Source organism: Meles meles, chromosome 6 (genome assembly GCF_922984935.1).
Source record: "Meles meles chromosome 6, mMelMel3.1 paternal haplotype, whole genome shotgun sequence".
In the NCBI taxonomy this organism is placed as follows: Eukaryota; Metazoa; Chordata; class Mammalia; order Carnivora; family Mustelidae; genus Meles; species Meles meles.
The window spans coordinates 9,805,300-9,824,881 of record NC_060071.1 but is presented as its reverse complement, the minus strand read 5'-3'; the positions used below and the strand labels follow the sequence as shown (position 1 = coordinate 9,824,881).

Genomic DNA, 19,582 nt, shown 5'->3' with positions numbered 1-19,582 from the left:
AAAAGTGAGGTTCATGAAAGCTGAGTAACTCCTCTGAAGCTGAGCAGCTCCTGAGTAGCGGGGGCAGACTCGAACCCGGTGAGTCTGACTGCAGAGCCTGTGCTGTGACCCTCCCGTGTACTGCCTCCTGTTCCTGGGCTGGGCCGGAAGGTGCAGCTCTGTGCTTCTCTAGAAATAATGAGAGCCCGTATTTAGAGCCTGTTCTTCAATTTTGTTTTGTTTCGCTTTACTTCACAGGCATGTCACAGAGCTAAACAACAGGGATTCAATTACTGTACATCAGCCATTTCCTCTCCACTAACAAAATCCATCTCATTAATGACAATCAGCCATCCTGGGTTGGACCGTAAGTATATTACTTTTTTTTTTAATTAAGTATATTTTAAACACTTTATCATTTTTCTCACTTGAAGACCCTGGAACGTTATCTTTCAAAATTTGCCTGCCTCTTCTTCTGAATGGCTCATTTAAATAGGAAAGGTAACAGCTCAGTTTTAGGGAATTCCCTCCTTTTGCCACCTAAAAATCTCTTTTATACATTAAAGGCATTATAGTCTTGGGCCTAAACTTAACACAGATTTCTTTAAACTTTTTATTTTGAAGTAATTTCAGACTTTAAAAATAGTACGAGAAGAGTGCAAAGAATTACCACATTTGGGGACTTAAAATGTATCATAACCATAACCTGGAGTCCCCCAAGTGTTATTTATATATATATGTGTGTGTGTACACACACACATATACATATATGTAATATTATATAAAAGTGTCACAACTTTTTATCAATCTCTCTTTCTCTATCCCTTCCTTTAAAGTGTTTTTCTGAAACACTAGAGAATAAGTTACAAACAATGCCGTTATGTCTGAAAGATATTCTGTTCTATTACCATAGTACAGTTATCCAATATTAATTTCCTGACCTCTTCAAAAATGTCAAGCTCATGAAGGACGAAGAAAGACAGAGGTACATTTTCAGTTGATTAAGCATGTGCCAAAAGAATTACATCTGCAAATGATGCATGGCGCCCTTTGCAGGTTTTGGACCCACTGGCTGGGGAAGTGAGATGGATGTTTGACATCCGTAAGCACGGGGCCTTTGCAAATAAAGATGCTCAGAAACATTTGAGTTGGATCTAAATGTTTGCCATGGAAAGGTAGCTTGTTCTTTGAGAAACCCCACCTTTTTGTTTTATTTTTTAAATCTTGGTTTCTTTTTTTCCATAAGTAGTTACAGTTTGAGATAATGATTTAAGATTTAAGCACTCATTAAGGGGAGAGTGGTCCATTATTTGCTGAAAGACAGTGTGTGCAGGAGGCTGAGACAGAGGGAATAAATAAATTCTGTGGTGTTTCTGGGGCTTCTTCAGTGTCCCCAGATAAAACTCATCTTAAAAGAGTTGGGGACGGAAGCAGCTGCCCTGCATTAGGGAGATGTTCTGTCTCAGTTCATGACTTACTGCAGGCCTCATCTTTTTAATTTCCGCACCGGAATTAAGACATGATTGATGATTCTATTAACCTTGTCCTCGTTTTCATGATCAGTACTTCTGGCCTGTTTGGTGTGCCTACTGATGACCTGTTCTCAAAGATGCAGGCGTGACCCAGCAGGACTGCAACTGGGATAGTTTTCCCCGTGTTTGTTTGGGTTTTGGTTTTGTTTTGATTTGGCTTTGGGTGAGAGGTTTAGCTAGTATAGAACGAAAGTCATTATAACGAAATAGTTAATACTGGATTTGGTGAGCCTGGAGTGCTGCTGGAGCTCAATAGCCAAACACAGACAGGAAGGCGGTCTTAAGGGAGACATTTCAGCTCTGTGTAGCCTCCGTCCATGACTAGCGAGTGCGGTGTCATGGCGGAGAGTCTACTCCCATAGCAACAGATACCCAACACCAACAGAATGGGTCCCACCGAGGGATCTTTTTCCTATATTTTGTGACACACTCTTTGCCTCGTGCATGAAACACTTCATTAATTTTTCCTCCAGAAAGCAAGATGGTTTTTGACTGTGTTTTCAGTTGCTAGCCAAACCCTATAAATAATGCGGCTAACTCCCAGAAAACACTGTCCTGGAGTGCCAGGAGTTCTGGCACATGGAGCTTTTCCTCCTGTTGCTGGGAAATGGTCTGCTCTGCTCTCTGAGGGGACTGAAGTGAGTTAGCAGACGGCTGTCAAGAGTAGAGCTCTAACCCGGTGTTTAACCCTTTGGTCAGAATAGGGAGCCCGCATTCTAACTCACGTGGTACATTTCCCGCAGGTTTGAGTGATTAAGTCGTAGTTAGTTAGCCCCACAATTTCCCTGCGTTAGCATGTGCTGTAATTGGAGGATTAATCAACTCTAATAGCACTGTTTCTCCTTATTCCCTCCCCATATACATTAAATTAATTTTCCGAAGTATATTTTTTTTATTCTGCTCTAGAAACATGATTATTTTTTCACAGATGTGAAACTTCCGGCCGTTGAACAGAAGACTAAACCTTGTGTCCCGTGTGCTCTGCCTTTAAGTATCAGGGTCGGGTCGCTGGACAGCTCTCCATTTGCCCCAGACTCAGAATCGCTTAAAATCGCATCCCAAATCACTTAAATACTCTGCCTGGTTCATCTCTGGTCATGGTCTTCCTAGCTGAAACGATCATAACATCTACACTGATTTTAAAGCCTTAAAGCATTCGGGACACCTAAAATGTTTTAACGGATGTTTTATTATAAGCACACATTCGGTGGCGGTGTGGCCGTGGGCTAAATGGTGAAATTCTTTGTGTCAGTTACTTGATTAAACAGGGGTACTCATGTGATAAGGCTTAAATGTGCTTTAAAAAGTCCTTGGCATACTTCCTGGCTTATAATAAGCAGTTGGTACTGTTACAGAGTGAGTTCACAGTGCCTAGAACAGTGCCAGAGTCCGTCTCTGACCAGAGTATAAACAGAGAAACGAGAATGCCATCCCTCATTGTCTCTAAGTGGTTGTGCCTTTTGAGTATGCTTGTCTAGGAACAAAGTTCTTTCTAAGATCAACCTTACTTCACTACTTCCAGCTTCTACCCGTGCTGGGTCTTCTTCAAAGAAATTAGCTGCTTCTGCCACGGCCTCTCACAGCTGTTAACATGGGGGCATTTCTGAAAATGTATGTCTCCTGAGCCTGTTGTCTGGAATGCCTGTTGGGTCATTTTCTAGAAGAGAAAAATAGAGAAACTTGACATTATTTCCAAGTTCGGATCATTTTCTGATATCCATTGATGTGGAGGAAAATCCTGAGTAAAGCTGGTGACTAATGGATTTCTGTGTCATTTACTGAAGTGGAAAGTAGACAGGCGACAGCTTTCTTGGGAACCACAATGGGTGGGGAAGCTGTCCTGTCTTGGGGGGAACATGATGAATGCATCTTGCCAGATGATTTTTTTAGGGAATGGGACTAGCACTGAAAGTACCCGCATCGTGTGGGGAAATGCCTTCAGAGAAACTGCTCCTGGACATGTGTTTGGCCCCATTTCTCCTTCTTGCATTAAAGAGCATGGAGTGGAGACCCTCAGCTTGCCAGGAGACATAGATGCTTTCTTGGTAGAATTTAAGAATCAACTTCGTTTTTCCACACACAGAATAATTCCATTATTCCAGATGATCCATTTCCAAGAGTATATTTTAAAACATCTCATTGCTTATACTCAGAAGATGCTCACAAACAGTAGAGAAACTGCTTGGTTGATTGTAGCCCCAGAAGGGCCCTAACTACATTAGTAGTAGTGAGATTAAGAGGAGAACTGTACCCATTAGATAGATTTTTTTTAACTCAGAGGCTTTTTTTTTTTAAAGATTTTGATTTTATTTATTTATTTGGCAGACAGAGATCACAAGTAGGCAGAGAGGCAGGTGGTGGGGGGTGGGAAGCAGGCTCCCCGCTGAGCAGGGAGCCCAGTGCAGGGCTCAATCCCAGCACCCTAGAATCATGACCCGAGCTGAAGGCAGAGGCTTTAACACACTGAGCCACCCAGCGCCCCAACTTAGAGGCTTTTAATGAGAAATCATTTTCCCTTCATTTTTCACGGTTTGTTATCACAAAGAATATACATGTTCCACTCATGTTGAGGATATGCCTTAGATAGTCAGACAAATAGGTTTTTCCTTATGATCCATGAAATTGTGACAAAAGGGGATACTCTTGGATTTCGTGTAATAAGAGAGCTCATTTTCATTTCCTGAATTTGTTTCACATTCTAAATAACTTTAGAAAGCGCATGAAGAGGGTACCTTACTAGCTGTACTAGGCGGTCACTGCCCAAAAAAGCCAGTGTGCGTGTATTCGTGCCAGTAGCCATCTGATCTGTTACTGATGTCATTGCAAACTGTAGTCTCACATCACTTAGTATTTGTGTGGGGTATTGTGTTGGTTTAGGGCTTTTTTGTTTCATTTAGGACACCAAGCTTTCAGAAAGCCTTGACAGAGGGAAATTCATTTATTACTTTATTTATTCAATAAGCATTTGCGTTAGTCTTTGCCAGCCACCAGGCTAGACAGTGGTAGGAGAGAGATGAGCTTAGAGGTACGTTTTCTTTCCTCATACATGCATGCAGAGAAGAGAACCAGATGCATGTAATAGGAAGTGATGAATGCAGCCAGTGAAAGAAACATTGGGCTTTCTAGGAGCATCCGACAGAGATGGCTTACTGGGGAGAAGTAATCTCACAGTTGAGACCAACGGGAGATGGGGAATTCAGTCGGTGAGTTAGTGGCAGGCGTCCTGCAGAGGTTATCGTGGTTCCGTTCCAGACCACCGCGGTGAGGCAGGTATCACAGTAAAGCCAAGTCGGATGAATTCCTAGGCTTCCCAGTGCATACAGAAGTTCTGTTTACACTGTGTTGTAGTCACGTGTGCAGTAATATGATGTCTAAAAAAACCAGTGCACATGCCTAAATTTAAAAAGACCTTATTTCTAAAAAAATACTATCATCAGCTGAGCTTTTGGTGAGCTGTAGTCCTTTTGCTGGTAGAGGGTCTTGCCTCCACGTTGGTAGCTGCTGAAGGCTGGGATGGCTGTGGCAATTTCTCAGAACAGGACAGCAGTCAAGTTTGCCACAGAGCTGGATTCTTCCTATCACGAACGATTTCTCTTCTTCACAGCATCTTCTCCAGGAGTAGATCCCATCTCACAGTCTACTTTCGTTGCTCACCCATAAGAAACAACTCCTCATCTGCTAAAGTCTGATCTCGAGATCGCGCCAGTGCAGTCCCATCTGAGGCTCCACTTCTAATCCCGGTTCTCTCGCTGTTTCTGCCACATCCGCAGTGACTTCATGAACCCCTCTAAGTCATCCGTGAGGGCTGGAATCAGCTTCTTTCAGACTCCCATTCATGGTGATATGCTGACCTCTTCCCATGAATCACGAATGTTCTTACTGGCATCCAGAATGGTGATTCCTTTCTAGAAGGTTTTCAATTTACTTTGTCCAGATCCACGAGAGGAATCACTGTCTATGGCAGCTATAGTCTTACGAAATGTATTTCTTAAAACAATAAGACTTAAAAGTCAAAATGACTCCTGGATCCCTGGGCTGCAGAAAGGATGTGTCAGCAGGATGTTATGAAAACAACACGAGTCTCCCTGTCAATCTCCGTCAGAGGTCTCAGGTGACCAGGTGCATTGTCAGTGATCAGTGCTGTTTTGAAAGGTATCTTTTCTATGGAGCAGTGGATCTCAGGAATGGGCTTACGATGCTCAGTAAAGCATATTGTGAGCGGATGTGCTGTCCACCAGGCTTGTCGTTCCACTGAGAGAACAGGCAGAGTAGATTTTGCATCATTCTTAAGGACCCCAGGGGTTTTGGAAGGGTCCATGAGCACTGGCTTCAACTTAAAGTCAGCGTCTGCATTAGCCTGTCCTTTGAAGCTTTGAAGCCAGGCGCTGACTTCTCCTCTCCAGCTATGAAAGTCCTAGATGGCCTCTTCTTCCACAATAAGGCTGCTTCGTCCACACTGCAAATCTGTGGTTTAGTGGAGCCTTCTTCCCGAATGAGCTCTCTGCAGCTTCTCCCTCAGCCCTTGCCGCTTCACCTTGGAGTCTGGTGCTGTGGGGCTGGCTGCCTTCCTTAAGCCTCCTGACAGAATTTTCTTTTGCAGTTCCATCCCCTCCCTCAGCTTTCACAGAATTAGAGAGGGGGAGGGCCTTGTTCTGGATTAGGCTTTGGCCTAAGGCAGTGTTGTGACTGGTTTGATTATGATGCAAACCACTAGAACTTTCTCCATATCAGCAAGAAATCTATTTCCCTTTCTTTATCATTCATGTGTTCAGTGGAGTAGCTCTTCGAATTTTCTTCAAGAACTTTTCCTTTGCCTTTACAACGTGGCTGTTTGACACAAGAGGCCTAGTTTCCACATGCCTTAGCTCAGCCTGCCTCCGCTTCCATGGGCCTTAGTCGCTGCGCTTAATTATATCTAGCTTTTGATTTAGTGAGAGGTCATGTGATTCTTCCTTTCCCTTGAATACTCAGAGGCCATTGTAGAGTTATTAATTGGCCTCCTTTCAATATTGTGTCTAGGAATTGGGGAGGCCCGGGGTGGGGGGCAGTGGGTAATGGCTGGTCGTTCTCACTGAAGTTCACGGTCTTATATGGCATGGTGCATAGCGCCCCAAAACATTTACACTAGATCCCTGATCACAGATCACCATAACAAGTACAATAACAATGAAAAGTTTGAAATAGTGCAGTAATTATCAAGACTGCCTATGGACACAAAGTGAGCAAGTGCTGTTAGCAGAAAGACGTTGACACTGGGCCGCCACAGACCTTCGGTTTGTAAAAACAGCGACATCTGCGAAGGAAGTGCGGTGAGTGAGGCCGCCTGCATGTGGAGAGCAAGGCTGGGGGACCTGGGGCTCTTGTCGGAGGGCAGTGGCGGATTTAAGGTGACGGAGTGGACTGACTCAGACCCTTCAGACAGACCGCACTGACATCCGTGCTGGGGAGCGGAGGGGCCGGCTCCGGAGAACGTGAGACTCCCGGAACACAGGATCCAAAGGACTGAGCGAGGTGGGACAGAAGCCTTCGAGGGCAGTGCGGGGTTTCTGTTCCGAGTAGTTCTTTAGGTGCGAGGCACCACTTTGCAAACGAAGGCCTGCGGGAGGAGGAGCAGGTGTGGAGGAAAAGAGGAGCCTGCTTCCACGCTCTCGCTCAGTTTGCGCGGCCTGCGGGCGTCCCCACAGGGGAGCAGTGAGGTGACTGCTGCTTGAGCCCGAAGGAGAGACCTGGGGGAAGGCTGGACAGGTGTGCGTCGCCAGTCGGCGGAATGCACCTTGCACTTGGGGGAGGACAGCGAGTGAGGAGGTTTGGGGTGAGGGAAACTAGCACTGAATGTGAAAAACGCCGCCGCTCCAGATGTTTTCACTCTAAAGGAGAAAACTCCAGCTATAAATTATGACCACTAAAAGTAATGGACTTTGGTTTTCTTACTCTAGCAAGTAGGTGTTTGTTGGGTGAGGTTTTTAGGCTGTATTGGAATCCTCCATATTCAGAAATTAAGATGAAGATTAGATACGTTGTTGGCCTAGACAGCCTTTCCTGGAACCAGACGGGTTCATGACATGATTCTGTTCAGCCTGGTGTGAGGTGCCTTTGACGTTGTCTGGAACAGTCTGCACGCGCTAACGTCTTCTGTGAACCCACTTCTCAGCCCAGCCGCAGATGCAGCCAGCCAGGCGGGTGTCCTTCTCCGTCCGCATCTCTCCACACCTCCTTAAGTCTAAAACCCTTTTCTCTCCTGGCTCTTCTTACTCCAGTGACGAGGAGGAGGAGTTGCATAGTAAGTAAGCGGCTTCGGCTTCGGTGTCCGTGGCTGTTCTCAGGCTCTGACCCGTGCTGAGAATGCTGCCAGCTTAGCTGAGAAGTCGTCTGGACACCCTTACCCTTGCATGCCGCCGTTTCTCAATCACTTGTCTTCATGCTTTGCTTCGAAAGTTAACCCGGGTGAAACACTGTGGTCTTCTGTACACCACCTGCGCCTGTTGGCCCGGCGGCCTGACTGCAGGGCACAGGGACGTGTTCCTGTCCCACCTTGGACCCAGGGGTATGAGCACTAACTTCACGGAGCTCTCTGTTGGATAACATAAACTTCATTTTCCCTTGTTTTGCTTTTTTTGACTCACGGGACATCTGATAGCCACCTGTGGTATTTAAAACTAATTTTAAACTTTGTCCTTCTCAGCTTTCAGACATGTCTTTAAAAATACCTTTCCTTTGGGACACCTCACTGGCTAGAGCATGTGAGTCCTGATCTCAGGGTTGTGAGTTCAAGCCCCATGATAGGCATAAAGATTACTTTAAAAAAAAAGAAAGGAAAAAAGAAATACCTTTCCTTTGAGGCCACACCCCCCATGAATTAGGAGGTGGGAGTTATAGATTATTTCCTTCCTCCCTTCTCTCCTTTAGAACTTTTATTTTTCAATCCTTTTACTACAATGTGGATTTCAGATTAATATATTCTTAACTGATAATGCCTAGTTTAAAACCTTTATAAGGTATTAGTTTTAGTAAGTTTGGAAAGGAAATGAATTCTCTCCCTTTTCCATGAAAATCGCTGTTTCTGATTATGCAAAATTTCTTGAATTTTTCAGGATTGCTATTTTTAATGGAAAAATATTTCCATAGTAAAGGTAAATAATGGATTGTTTTCATTTCATATAACTAATAAGAGTCTCAGGAAATTACAATATTCATATAATTGGACACCCTAATTCCTACCATTGCTGACCCTACATTTCAGCAGTAAATATGGAAGGTGTCTGTTTATTTAAATATTAAAATTTTATAATTAAGCAATATTAAGCTCAGAGTGACCTCTCTGCCTTGTTCTTACAGAAAAGTACCTTATGTATAGTAACAAAGTTTAATTTCTCTTAATTGGAGTCTTGTTATATTCAGTCCTTTCTTCACAATTGAAAGATGTTTGGTAAAATAGGCACACCGTGAGATATTTTACTTTATACCAGTTGTAATAGGAGGGAAGTTGTGAGAACCCACTTACAACTTTGAGTGTTCAGAAATTCTCAAGCCTGTTTCAGCTCAAAGTAATTGTAATAGCCCAGGAAATAGGTCCGCATATGGCCACTAAAACAAAGATCCCAGTGGCATTTCTTCTACCACTAGTACAAATTTTTTTTTAAGATTTTATTTATTTGACAGAGATACAGAGAGAGAGAGGGAACGCAAGTGGGAGTAGGAGAGGGAGAAGCAGACCTCCCGCCGAGCAGGGAACCCAGTGTGGGCCTGGAACCCGATGTGGGCCTTGATCCCAGAACCCTGGGATCACGACCTGAGCCGAAGGCAGGTGCTTAGCAACTGAGCCACCCAGGCCCCCAATACACAGTTGTTAATATAAAATAGCACTGGGTATGCAGTTACCCAATGTGATGGAATCAAAAGTATGGAAGCCTGAAGAGCGCTTTAAATCAATCAAGCATCTAGCATTCCTCAAAACGTGTTCCTTAAACTCAAAAGTACCAGTGGGCATTAGGGAGGTGGAGGGGAGAGGAAGAAAAAGAAAGGGTTGGTTCATGGTCACATAAATTTAAGAAACCAGGTAAGCTGGTTTCAGAGGCTAATGTGCACATTGTGAATTTCCAAGGCAGTGTTCAAGGAGCTGTGTTTCCCAAACTTCCTAGCTTGGTAGCCACAAGGGGTCCCTGACTATGGATGACACCTCACAAGACCAGTGTTCTGTGGGGCACACTTTGAAAATATTGACTGTGTCCATCCAGTAGTTCTCACCCTGGAATGTTATCGTGTATTAGGTTTGCAGGTCACTTTGGTACTTCAGGAAAAAGCTGGTTGAAAAACACTGTTGACCTGCCATAATGCTTCGCACGCCAACATCAGTGACAGAACCCCTGCTCCTGTCTGTAGTTCTACCGTAGAAGTAGTGTTGGTTAGGTCATCCTCTTCGGTGCTCTGAAAACTTGATGACACTTTAGGGATCTCAGAGGTGTTGATGGATTAATCACTGTTTTCAGGACCACATCTAAGAGGTCACAGCAAATGAACTAAAATTTTCTCAGCAGTAAAAAGGTTGGAAATCCTTGTAAGAGTCAAAGATTGTCCCAGGACTCAATCACATGTTTGTTCAGTTTTTAATTTATTCGACAGAAATCTGCTGGGTCTTACTCTTGGCCAGGTTCTTTGCTGGTTGTTATTTTTCCTCATTGTGGATTTTACTTTCACTTGTTCCTATTACTAGGGTGTTGACTTTCCAGGTGGTTGCTTTAGTGTGCAGCCGAGTCCTGGCTGTGTGAGAGAATTTAATGCTGCTGCTACCATACAAGTTTCCTTGGGTGGAAAAGGATTTAAAGCCACTGATCCAAACCACACTCTTGGGTTTTTTTTTTTTTAACAGTTTATTTATTTACTTGACAGAGAGAGCACAAGCAGGGGGAGCAGCAGGCAGAGGGAGAGAGAGAAGCAGTCTCCCCACTGAGTAAGGAGCCCAACGTGGGGCTCAATCCCAGGACCCTGGGATCATGACCTGAGTCAAAGGCAGATGCTTAACTGCCTGAGCCACCCAGGCACCCTGCACACTCTTGGATTTTAAGTAAATTAAGGCATCTGAGGGTAAACATCTGACAGTTTCACACCTAGGTCATGCGGAAACTCGGACACAGATCCTAGATCTTACTCTGTTCACCTTTCGCAACTAGCTGTTACTGCCAGGCATTGTAAGTGAAATAGAAAAAGAATCCACATAGGCAAAAGGAAAGACCCCAGAGAGCAGTCTTTTGAAAACTTAGAATTGATTTTTAAGTTTCTTAGGCATTATTCCCACTTCTTGGCTATTTACTCCCATTTTGCGTTTCTACTCAGAATCTAGAGCAGGTTGGACACTTAGGAGTTGTAAATGGTGGGAATGTGGTAGTAGAACATCTTCAAATCGCTATCAGATTAAAATTTTACTCACAGTAATCTCAGGTGCTTGAAACCCCCCTGAAGGAAGAAGTGTGTGTTCTGTTCACGTTACAACAGCTGTGTTACTTGTGAACAGACTTGGCCTACCGGGAATTATACACAAAGTATTTCTAACCTGATCTCCTAAAAACTGGAAACCAGTTGTCAGTGTGTGATTGAGACCCTCTCATTTAGTCCCAAAGTAGCTCAAGCTTGATGCGCGTGTCGTGGATAAAAGAATGTAGTGTTCTTTCTGTTTGTGCCACTTACTGCCCCGCTGTCTGACCAGCCTCAGCTGTGATGACCTGCTTCACTTTATGGTCTGCTCATTGTGGAAGGAGGAAGGATGCGTCTGCCCTAGAAATTGTCAGTGTCGGCCTGGCAAGGACCTTACCATGCGTTGTGTGTCCCTCGTCTCTCAGATGAGGAAATGAAATCCAGAGATCTCACCCCAAATTAGTGACAAGACCCAGACCTTATAAGCCAGCTCTTCTGCTCTTTTCCTGTTCACTACTCCATTTCCTTCCAGGAATGCTCACCAAAATACCAGATATACGTTACCTAGATTTTTTGGTTCGGAAACAGATGAAAGCAAAACGAACGGAATACGATGTATAATTTTCGAGTTTATGTTCTTCCTGTGATGGCCTCTGGAGATGGAGCATTGACAGGAGCAGGAACTAAACCTGTCTCGTGTGTGTTTGAACATGAGGGGAAAAATGTTTTGGGGTTTGTTCACTACTAGCTTGAATCCTGGATTACATTTTGTGTCGTGGAGAGTTCGCTCCTGTTGCGGCCTGCTTCTAGTTCCAATATTGAGGGGTCTGAGTTGAATTTTTCCTTCTTCAAAATCCTTGCTTTTAAAAGGTCCCATGCACTGGCTCTGTCTGATGCATCTGTCAGATGCTGTGTCTGCTCTGCGTGTCGGTGTAAATGTTCTAAACATTTGCTCTGTCACCCAGGCTCAGTCCTTTGGTTCCAACGTTTGTCTCTCTCGTTTCTGTTTTCCAGATTCACGGCCTTTCCACGGTACCAGCGCCAACCTGACTGAGAGGTAACGCACGTTTATTTCGTTACTCCTTTCCCCAAGACAAAGTGAAGGAAACCCAAAGTGTCTTAGGACATTTAACTAAGTCAACTAAGAAGTGAATTCAACTCATGGGATTCTTACTTCCTTGAGTGATCAGTTTGGAATAATGGCTACAAGTTGCTTGTAAAGAAGGCTCTGTCCTTTTCAAATAATGTCCTCAAGACTCTTTTGCTTTTATTCTCTACACTGTCGTAGCAGTCCGTGTTTGCCTTTATTCAGGAGAGGACACACTTGTATTTGACTCTGTGAACTCTTGTACTCTGCTTATAGGAATTTTGTACTCTGCTGACATTTTCTTTCATTGTGTGTGCGTGCATGCGTGTGTGTGCGTGCGTGTGCGGTATTGCTGCCTTAGCCATTTGAAGCTTTTTATTTTTTCCAAAGAAGTCATTTTCTTCTGTCTTCATGGATATGATGCACACTTCTGTCCAAGTGAATCGGTTCTTTGCTTGACGGCAGGCGGAAGATGAGCATTTTGACTCATTGATTACTTTTATATTCCTCTTGTCGTGCTTAGGGGGTTCTGAAGGCTTCTGATGTGCACATAGTGGGGCTTCTGGTTATTGCCCTGCACTTGAAGCTGCTCTCCTGTTCACAGAGGCGTAAGCTGTGGCTCTCGGGATGAATGCTTCTCTTGCATTTCTGTCACAGTTTATTCATCCTTTGTCCTCCGGAGCAGGTTCTCACACCGTTTCCCCCTTACCATAATGCTAGAGGCTGCTTTGTTCTGTAAACAGTATTTTACACATAAACAGACCTTAGCTATTGAAGAGGATTGTTCCACCCCTTAACTTGTGCCTCTGTCCTCTCTCAGAGGCCCTTGAGGTAAACCCAGCTTTTCTGCGGAAAAGTTCTTAAAATAATGTTTGTGGAACACCTAAGAAAAGTCATATAAATGGATTCCTTTCCTGTGTAATGGATTGTGTATACACGTGCCCAGCACTCTTGGAGGAGATCAACCGCCATGAATTTCCTAAGGTCCAAACATGTCCGTCACAGATTCTTTGTAGCCTTCCCGAGCACAGGGAGGTCAGTAGTACGTCTGCATCTGTGTGAAACTCCTAAAATGGGTCTTTCTGCACTCTCCTCCCTCCGAAAATTGTGCAGACACCATACTGGTATGCGCCAGTATCCATTGTCCAGTGGGCCATAAGACACTAAAAGATACGTGAATTTTGCTTTTAGGGAACCTGAGGATGAGTTCAGTCCTAAAACTTCCTTTATCTGCAGCCTTTATTAACGTATCCATCATTCCATTATTGTACTTACGAGTTTCTTCTTAAGCACCTGTTTGATCCAAAGGTGTTTATAAATTGAGTGCTATTTTAGACCAAGAAGTTTCAGATAAAATAATAAATGAGTAATTGACAGGTAGGCTGTGCTTCATACCAGCTCACTGAAAATCTATTACTAAAACCTTAGTGGCTGATACAAGGAAACGGAGCCAAGTTTTGGCACCAGAAGGTGGACATTGTGGTGTGCTCTGTCCTCAGATCCGACGGAATGGAACCACTCGGCAGCCTCTGTCCCTCTCTCGCTCTGCTTTCCATTCTCGTGTGTGTATATATAAGGTGACTGTGACTTGAAGCTAAAATGATACATGGTTACAGAGACATGTATTTTTTAATCTGTGTTTAATTTCTTTTTAATTCTGTAGTCTTTTCTTTAAAAAAATCAATTTCCTTGTTTTTATTTAGCATAACAGAAGAGGCCTATGGTTTCCTACCACAAAGCCCCTCCAAGAAAGATTTTGAAGGGAAGAGTGGGACAAAAGTCAGTCGTACATTCAGCTACATCAAGAATAAAATGTCCAGCAGTAAGAAGAGCAGAGTAAGTACCGTTGGGGGGCTTCCCTGTGTGGCCGCCCTGGTCGCTCTCCTGTGGGCTCCTGTCACAGCCTGCATGCACCCAGAAAGCAATTAAATTAGGGGGACATAAGGAAATAAACCCAGAGAGTATCTCGGAAATAGCCTAATATTTGAAGAAATATAACAGCAAGAAAGATTAAAACAAAAGGTGGTATCACTAATTGGGTTTTTCTGCATGCTAAGAGTCTTCCGTATGTTATTTTATATCATGCTTTCCACAACCACATAAGGCAGAGATTATCTCTCTTTTCTGGGAGTGAGCTACTGTATCTGGGTTTGTGCCCCCAGCGGTGGCTTCAGATCTCAAGCACATGCTTTAGTCGGTAAACCAGGTTTAAAACGTACCCGAAAGTGGGGGGCAGCGCCTGGGTGGCTCAGTTGGTTAAGCCTCTGACTCGATTTCACGTCAGGTCATGATCTTGAGGTTGTGAGATCGGGCTCCGCACAACACAGAGTCTGTTGACCCGTCTCCCTCTGCTCCCCACCCCCGCCTGGTGTGTACTCACTTGCTTGCTCGCTTTCAAATAAATAAATGAATAAATAAAATCTTTAAAAATAAATAAATAAAATAAAATGTACCTGGAGGATTTGATGCCAAGATCAGGGGATTTTTTAAAATATATTTAAGTATTTATAAGATATAAATATTTATAAAATATGTATTATAAATATAGTATAAAAATAAATCTATAAGTAATATTTATAAATATTATGTTTGTTTTAGATGTTAGAGTGTCCCACAGAGAATTACAAGAACTTTAAAGATGAAAGTGGGTTCCTAGATCTAGTCCCAACTGGGTCTGCACGTGGCAGTGAATGCTCCTTCGTGAGTGAGGTTATGTTAAAGTACTTCAACATTTTTTGTCTATTTTTTTCATACTTATAGGAATATTTGAAATACAAAAATAAGATAAAATCCACCTGTAATAATCCCACATAGAGATAGCTACTCTTCTAATTTTTTTCAATGTATTTTTTTTAAAAAGGAAGACAAGGAGTTACTTTTCTTATACTGATTCCCAGTGCAAAACCAAAACCAATTTAGTGTCGAATCAGTGGGAAAAAACTTTCTGCCTCCCACTTCCCCTGTACTCCATTCACCCACCCACCCAGACTCTGGTAAAATAAATTAAAAAAAAAAAAAAAAAAAGCTGTTACATGGAAATCAGCAAAAGAGCTCTTGCCAGGGAATCACTACGTATAGATGCGTGTGTGGTATGTGCCTACATCGAAGTGAAGGAATGAACAAACACTGAACTCAAGTGTACTATGGTTAAAGTGCACACCCCCCAACAAAATACAACAAGCTTTCTAAGTCCTTTATTAAGTGGGTTGGAAGAAGTAGAGCCAATGTATTTTACGAGATTTTGTAAAATAAGATGTCTTTCTTTTAGTAAATGCTAGGTTCAGTCCTCAGAGGAATTTTTCCACAAAACCTGCCACCAGAATTGTGCTTTCATTCCTGCCCACGTACAGAAGGAGAAGAGGGTGGGCTAATCAGGAAAAGATGCAAGGAGTCTAGCAAATTGTTTTTAGAATAATCATATATACAGGTATTAACTTCAGACATAGCCTTGTTTTATCATTTAAAAAAATCCAGGTTAAAGAGGGCAGAATGTCCATCAGTGTTCCACAGACTGGCAGCAAGGCTTAAAATAAGAGCTGTATGTATTTGACTTATCACTGCTGGCATGGACATTGGTTGGTGTCAACAAAAGAAAACCTCCTTGCGAAGATCAGTATAAATTAGCCAGCTGTCATCACAGGACTTCTGTAGATGGTCTCAGCATTCTTGGCCAGGTGCTCCTAAAGAACTAAAGATCTTCATCTTTACTTTTACTTTTGAGAAATTTTATGATCTATTTGGACATTTTCACACATGTCTGTTGTTTTTGTTCTGTTTTTAAAATGTGGGATTTTCAATTGGAAGACCAGTAAATAAGTGGAGAGTTCCCTTTCTGTGTATCTCCCCAGTTATGTTAATTTACAGGGCAGGGCAGTGACTCCACCACAGGTCACGTTAATGAGGGAATACAAACAGGGATAAACAAAACCATGTAAGATCAAATTTAGAAACTGGAACCTGACCTTTAAAAAAGTCTCATCCTCCTTATTTACAAACTGAAGCCCAGAGAACTATGCTTTAGGCTACAGAACTAGGTAATATATATATATATTTTTTTAAAGATTCCATTCATTTATTTGACAGACAGAGATCACAAGTAGGCAGAGAGAGAGGAGGAAGCAGGCTCCCTGCTGAGCAGAGAGCCTGATGTGGTGCTCGATCCCAGGACCCTGGGATCATGACCTGAGCTGAAGGCAGACGCTTTAACACACTGAGCCACCCAGGCACCCCAGAACTAGGTAATATTAACAAATAACCTCTTTGTGGGCTGACTTCTAGCAATTAGCACACTTCATTTAATGCTCACTCAAACAAAATCTAACCGTTACTAAACAGTGTCTTTATAACTTTTTCAATAACTCAAAGGACTGGAGCTTGCTAGTAGGGAGTGAGTAAAAGGCAGGAGGAAAGAAGGAAATTGTTAGAGCAGAGTCCGTCAGCCCGGCAGACTGCATCAGTTGACCTTTGTGTCCGAGCATCTCCTTTGTCAAAACGACAGCACTGTTTTGCAACGAAACTGGTTCCTCTTTCATATGTGGCTTCAACATTTGGTCTTTGGGGGCTCGTGCTATCTCTGGGAGTGGAAACTCTCAAAAAATTACAAATCTGGGGGCGCCTGGGTGGCTCAGTGGGTTAAAAAGCCTCTGCCTTTGGCTCAGGTCATGATCTCAGGGTCTTAGGATCAAACCCCACATCCGGCTCTCTGCTCAGCAGGGAGTCTGCTTCCCCCTTGCTCTCTGCCTGCCTCTCTGCCTACTTGTGATCTCTGTCTGTCAAATAAATAAAATCTTGGGAAAAAATACAAATTATTTATTTAAAAAAAAATTACAAACCTGGGTGGCTCAATGTTAAACAGCTGCCTTCGGCTCAAGTCATGACCTCAGGGTCTTGGGATGGAGCCCTGTGTTGGGCTCCTGGCTCAGTGGGGGTCTGCTTCTCCCTCTCCCTCTGCCCCCCAACACTCCCTGCTTGTGCACTCTCTATCTCTTTCAAATAAATAAACTAAAAAAAAATTAGAAATCTGTAACCTGGATGGCAATCCTTAGTTCACATTATCAGGTGTTTAGAAAAATGCCCCACTGGCCAAATACATCAAAAAGGTTGAGATTCGCCTTTCATGTAGAAGAGCTCGCTTTTGTGAATGTACCAAAAGATAGTAAGAAATAGGGGAAATCCTGTCAAGTTACATTAAATACTCTGACTTAATATGCCATAGTGCCTGTAGTAGAGCTTTACCGTGCAGAACTGTTTTATTCTCTAAATGATGAAAAAATAAATGAGTATTTTCTTAGTGTGAGGATGCTGACTCAGTTTTTCCTGTAGACGGTTCTTTCTCCATAATGTTAAAACAGCTGAAAGTGCTACTGTAGACATTAACGCTAGTTTTTTTAATGAAAATGATAGAATTCTACTTCTTTTAAATTATTTTTAAAAGACCTGCTATTAGAGATCATCTGATCTACTTTTATTAACCTATTTGTACAATGTAATCGTTCCTACTTCTTTTAAAGGAAAAATGTAAGCATTTACTGAAGATATATTAAATTGCCACCTATAAATTCTTAGTAAAGTCTCTAGGAACGGTTTGGAAAATTTTGCTTTCCTTATAATTAAGCATGATGTATGTATTCATGTAAAAATACTTTATAGTTGTTGCCTTTAGAGTCCCTTAATTATTATGTTAATCTGTTATATGTGCTTAAAATTAAATTACAAGTTAATCTATGTGTCACAATTCTTAAGTAAGATGGTAAGGAGCCCAAAGGAGCCAAAAAAATGTCTCATATTTTGCCTGTAGTACTGAGATAGTCACATATTTCTAGATGGATCGGTAGACAGATGGATATAGGATTGGAGAAGTTGAGTACTGATCCTTCATGTGTGCTTTTAAAAATTAGCAGTATCTGGCATGAGTAATTAAATGTATTTGGTGTTTTTTTCCCAAAGGGGTAAGCCCAAACAGGAAGTCTAACAGGAAGACTGGCAGGTTCTGCTTTTGTCTTTTAGTGTCTTCTGCTAGTACCATTTCCTGTTCAGTACGTTTGCTTGCTACAGAGTACTGAAACGCTGATGTGCACGGTGATCCCATTCACAAAGGGAGTGGAGTGAGCCCCTTCAGACCACCCTGTTACACCGATGTTCTTCGAGATGGGCAGAGACGTTCTGTGGAAATTCTGACTCTGACTTGAAGTGGGCGTTTTGGGGGCAAGGGCTGTGTTCCTGCAGAGCTGCTGCGGTCCGGCTCTGCCTTCTTGGGCCTGTGCTCCCTAGGGGAGAAGTAAACCCGTGAGCCTTACAGAGGTGCCCGCTAGAGAGTGTTTGCAAAGGCTGAAGCTGAGAGAAATCCGGTTCTCTGGTTCCTTCTCTGATCAGAGATCTGCAGCATGAGGGTGACTTCTCAACAGCTTGTTTTACGGTTGTCGGGAGCGCTCTCTGCTCTTCTCATTGTAACCGTTTGTCAAAAATGGTAGGTGGGGGAAAGCGAGAACTCATTTTCCTTCTTAGTACCCCAGTGTAGTTATTTCCCTCAGCCATCCCTGAAATACCAGCAGCCCCTACTTCCCCGTGTTGTTGAACGTGAAAAAGTCACACTTGAGAAAACAAGCTGGTCATCACTTGACCGCAGGCGGAATCTACCACCAGCTTCCCCGCACACTGTTCTTGGGAAGCACACATGACGACTCGACGTAATGAGAAGCCTTCTGAAGTCGACGTGTTCCTTAACTTCTGAGTGTCAAAAATTGGCAGAGTGTCCGTCTTGCAACCGGAGCACCGTCCGGACACACATGGTGTTTTGGGAATTCGTTTTGTTTCATTTCCCGTGTCCTGTGTGACTAGGGTAGCTGGCTTTGCTGGCAGCATGCAAATAGTTAAGCCTGTCTTAAGGAAACCAGCAGCCTCAGCCCTCCCTCCTTCCCTTTCTCAACCAGTCCCTGGCTTCCTCTTACGGTCTCTCTGATGGCAGCTCAAAGCTGCTGAGCTCTGCCCTGCCGGCATGAGCCCCTCCTTCTGTGGGAGCACATTTCCTGGCATGGGGGTCGAGTCATGTCGATAAAATGGGGTCGGGTTCCTGAAGTGCCCCTCATAACAGTGAAATTCATAGGACATGGAGAGGTAAGAGCCTGCCTTCTTTACAGCACTAAATGCTAATAAACAGAGAAAGAGACGATGGGAGTTTCTTGTTTTGTTTTTATTCTTGGAAGAACTAGTTGGGCTAATTGCAGAGGACGAGGGTATTATTTATTATTTATTCGAATTTGATGAGCATTGAAAGGCTTGAGAGAATGTTAGTTGCACAGAAGGTTTTTTCCAAGTCTTGGAGCACGCTTTAGCTTTCTGAAGCAAAGAGGTAGATGCTTTTTGGTTTAATGTCTATGCGCAGAGAAGCCTACAGCAAAATTTAGTTAGGAGAGAGAAATTATTTGAAAAAAACTCCACTTGTTATTGTTATTAGACTATTACGTACTTTAGTGGTTACTGATTGTCACTCAGAACAGTTTCCTGTTCATGTAAAGTGAAATACTTTTTCTACCTGTCTCCTTAATTTGTACAGTTCTAAAGTATAGCAGTTTGGTTC

At 43.1% G+C, this 19,582-nt stretch overlaps 1 protein-coding gene across 11 annotated transcripts in view; it reads left to right on the top strand.

Annotated features, from left to right (window-relative positions):
- The window catches only part of AKAP13 (A-kinase anchoring protein 13), a 320,007-nt gene that overhangs the window by 249,270 nt on the left and 51,155 nt on the right, over positions 1–19,582 (top strand). For all 11 annotated transcript variants that reach the window (XM_046008539.1, XM_046008544.1, XM_046008541.1 and 8 more), the window contains 3 exons: positions 238–346; positions 11,934–11,976; positions 13,710–13,842. In XM_046008539.1, the coding sequence (XP_045864495.1) occupies positions 238–346; positions 11,934–11,976; positions 13,710–13,842 (285 nt within the window). The remainder of the gene's footprint in view (positions 1–237; positions 347–11,933; positions 11,977–13,709; positions 13,843–19,582) is intronic.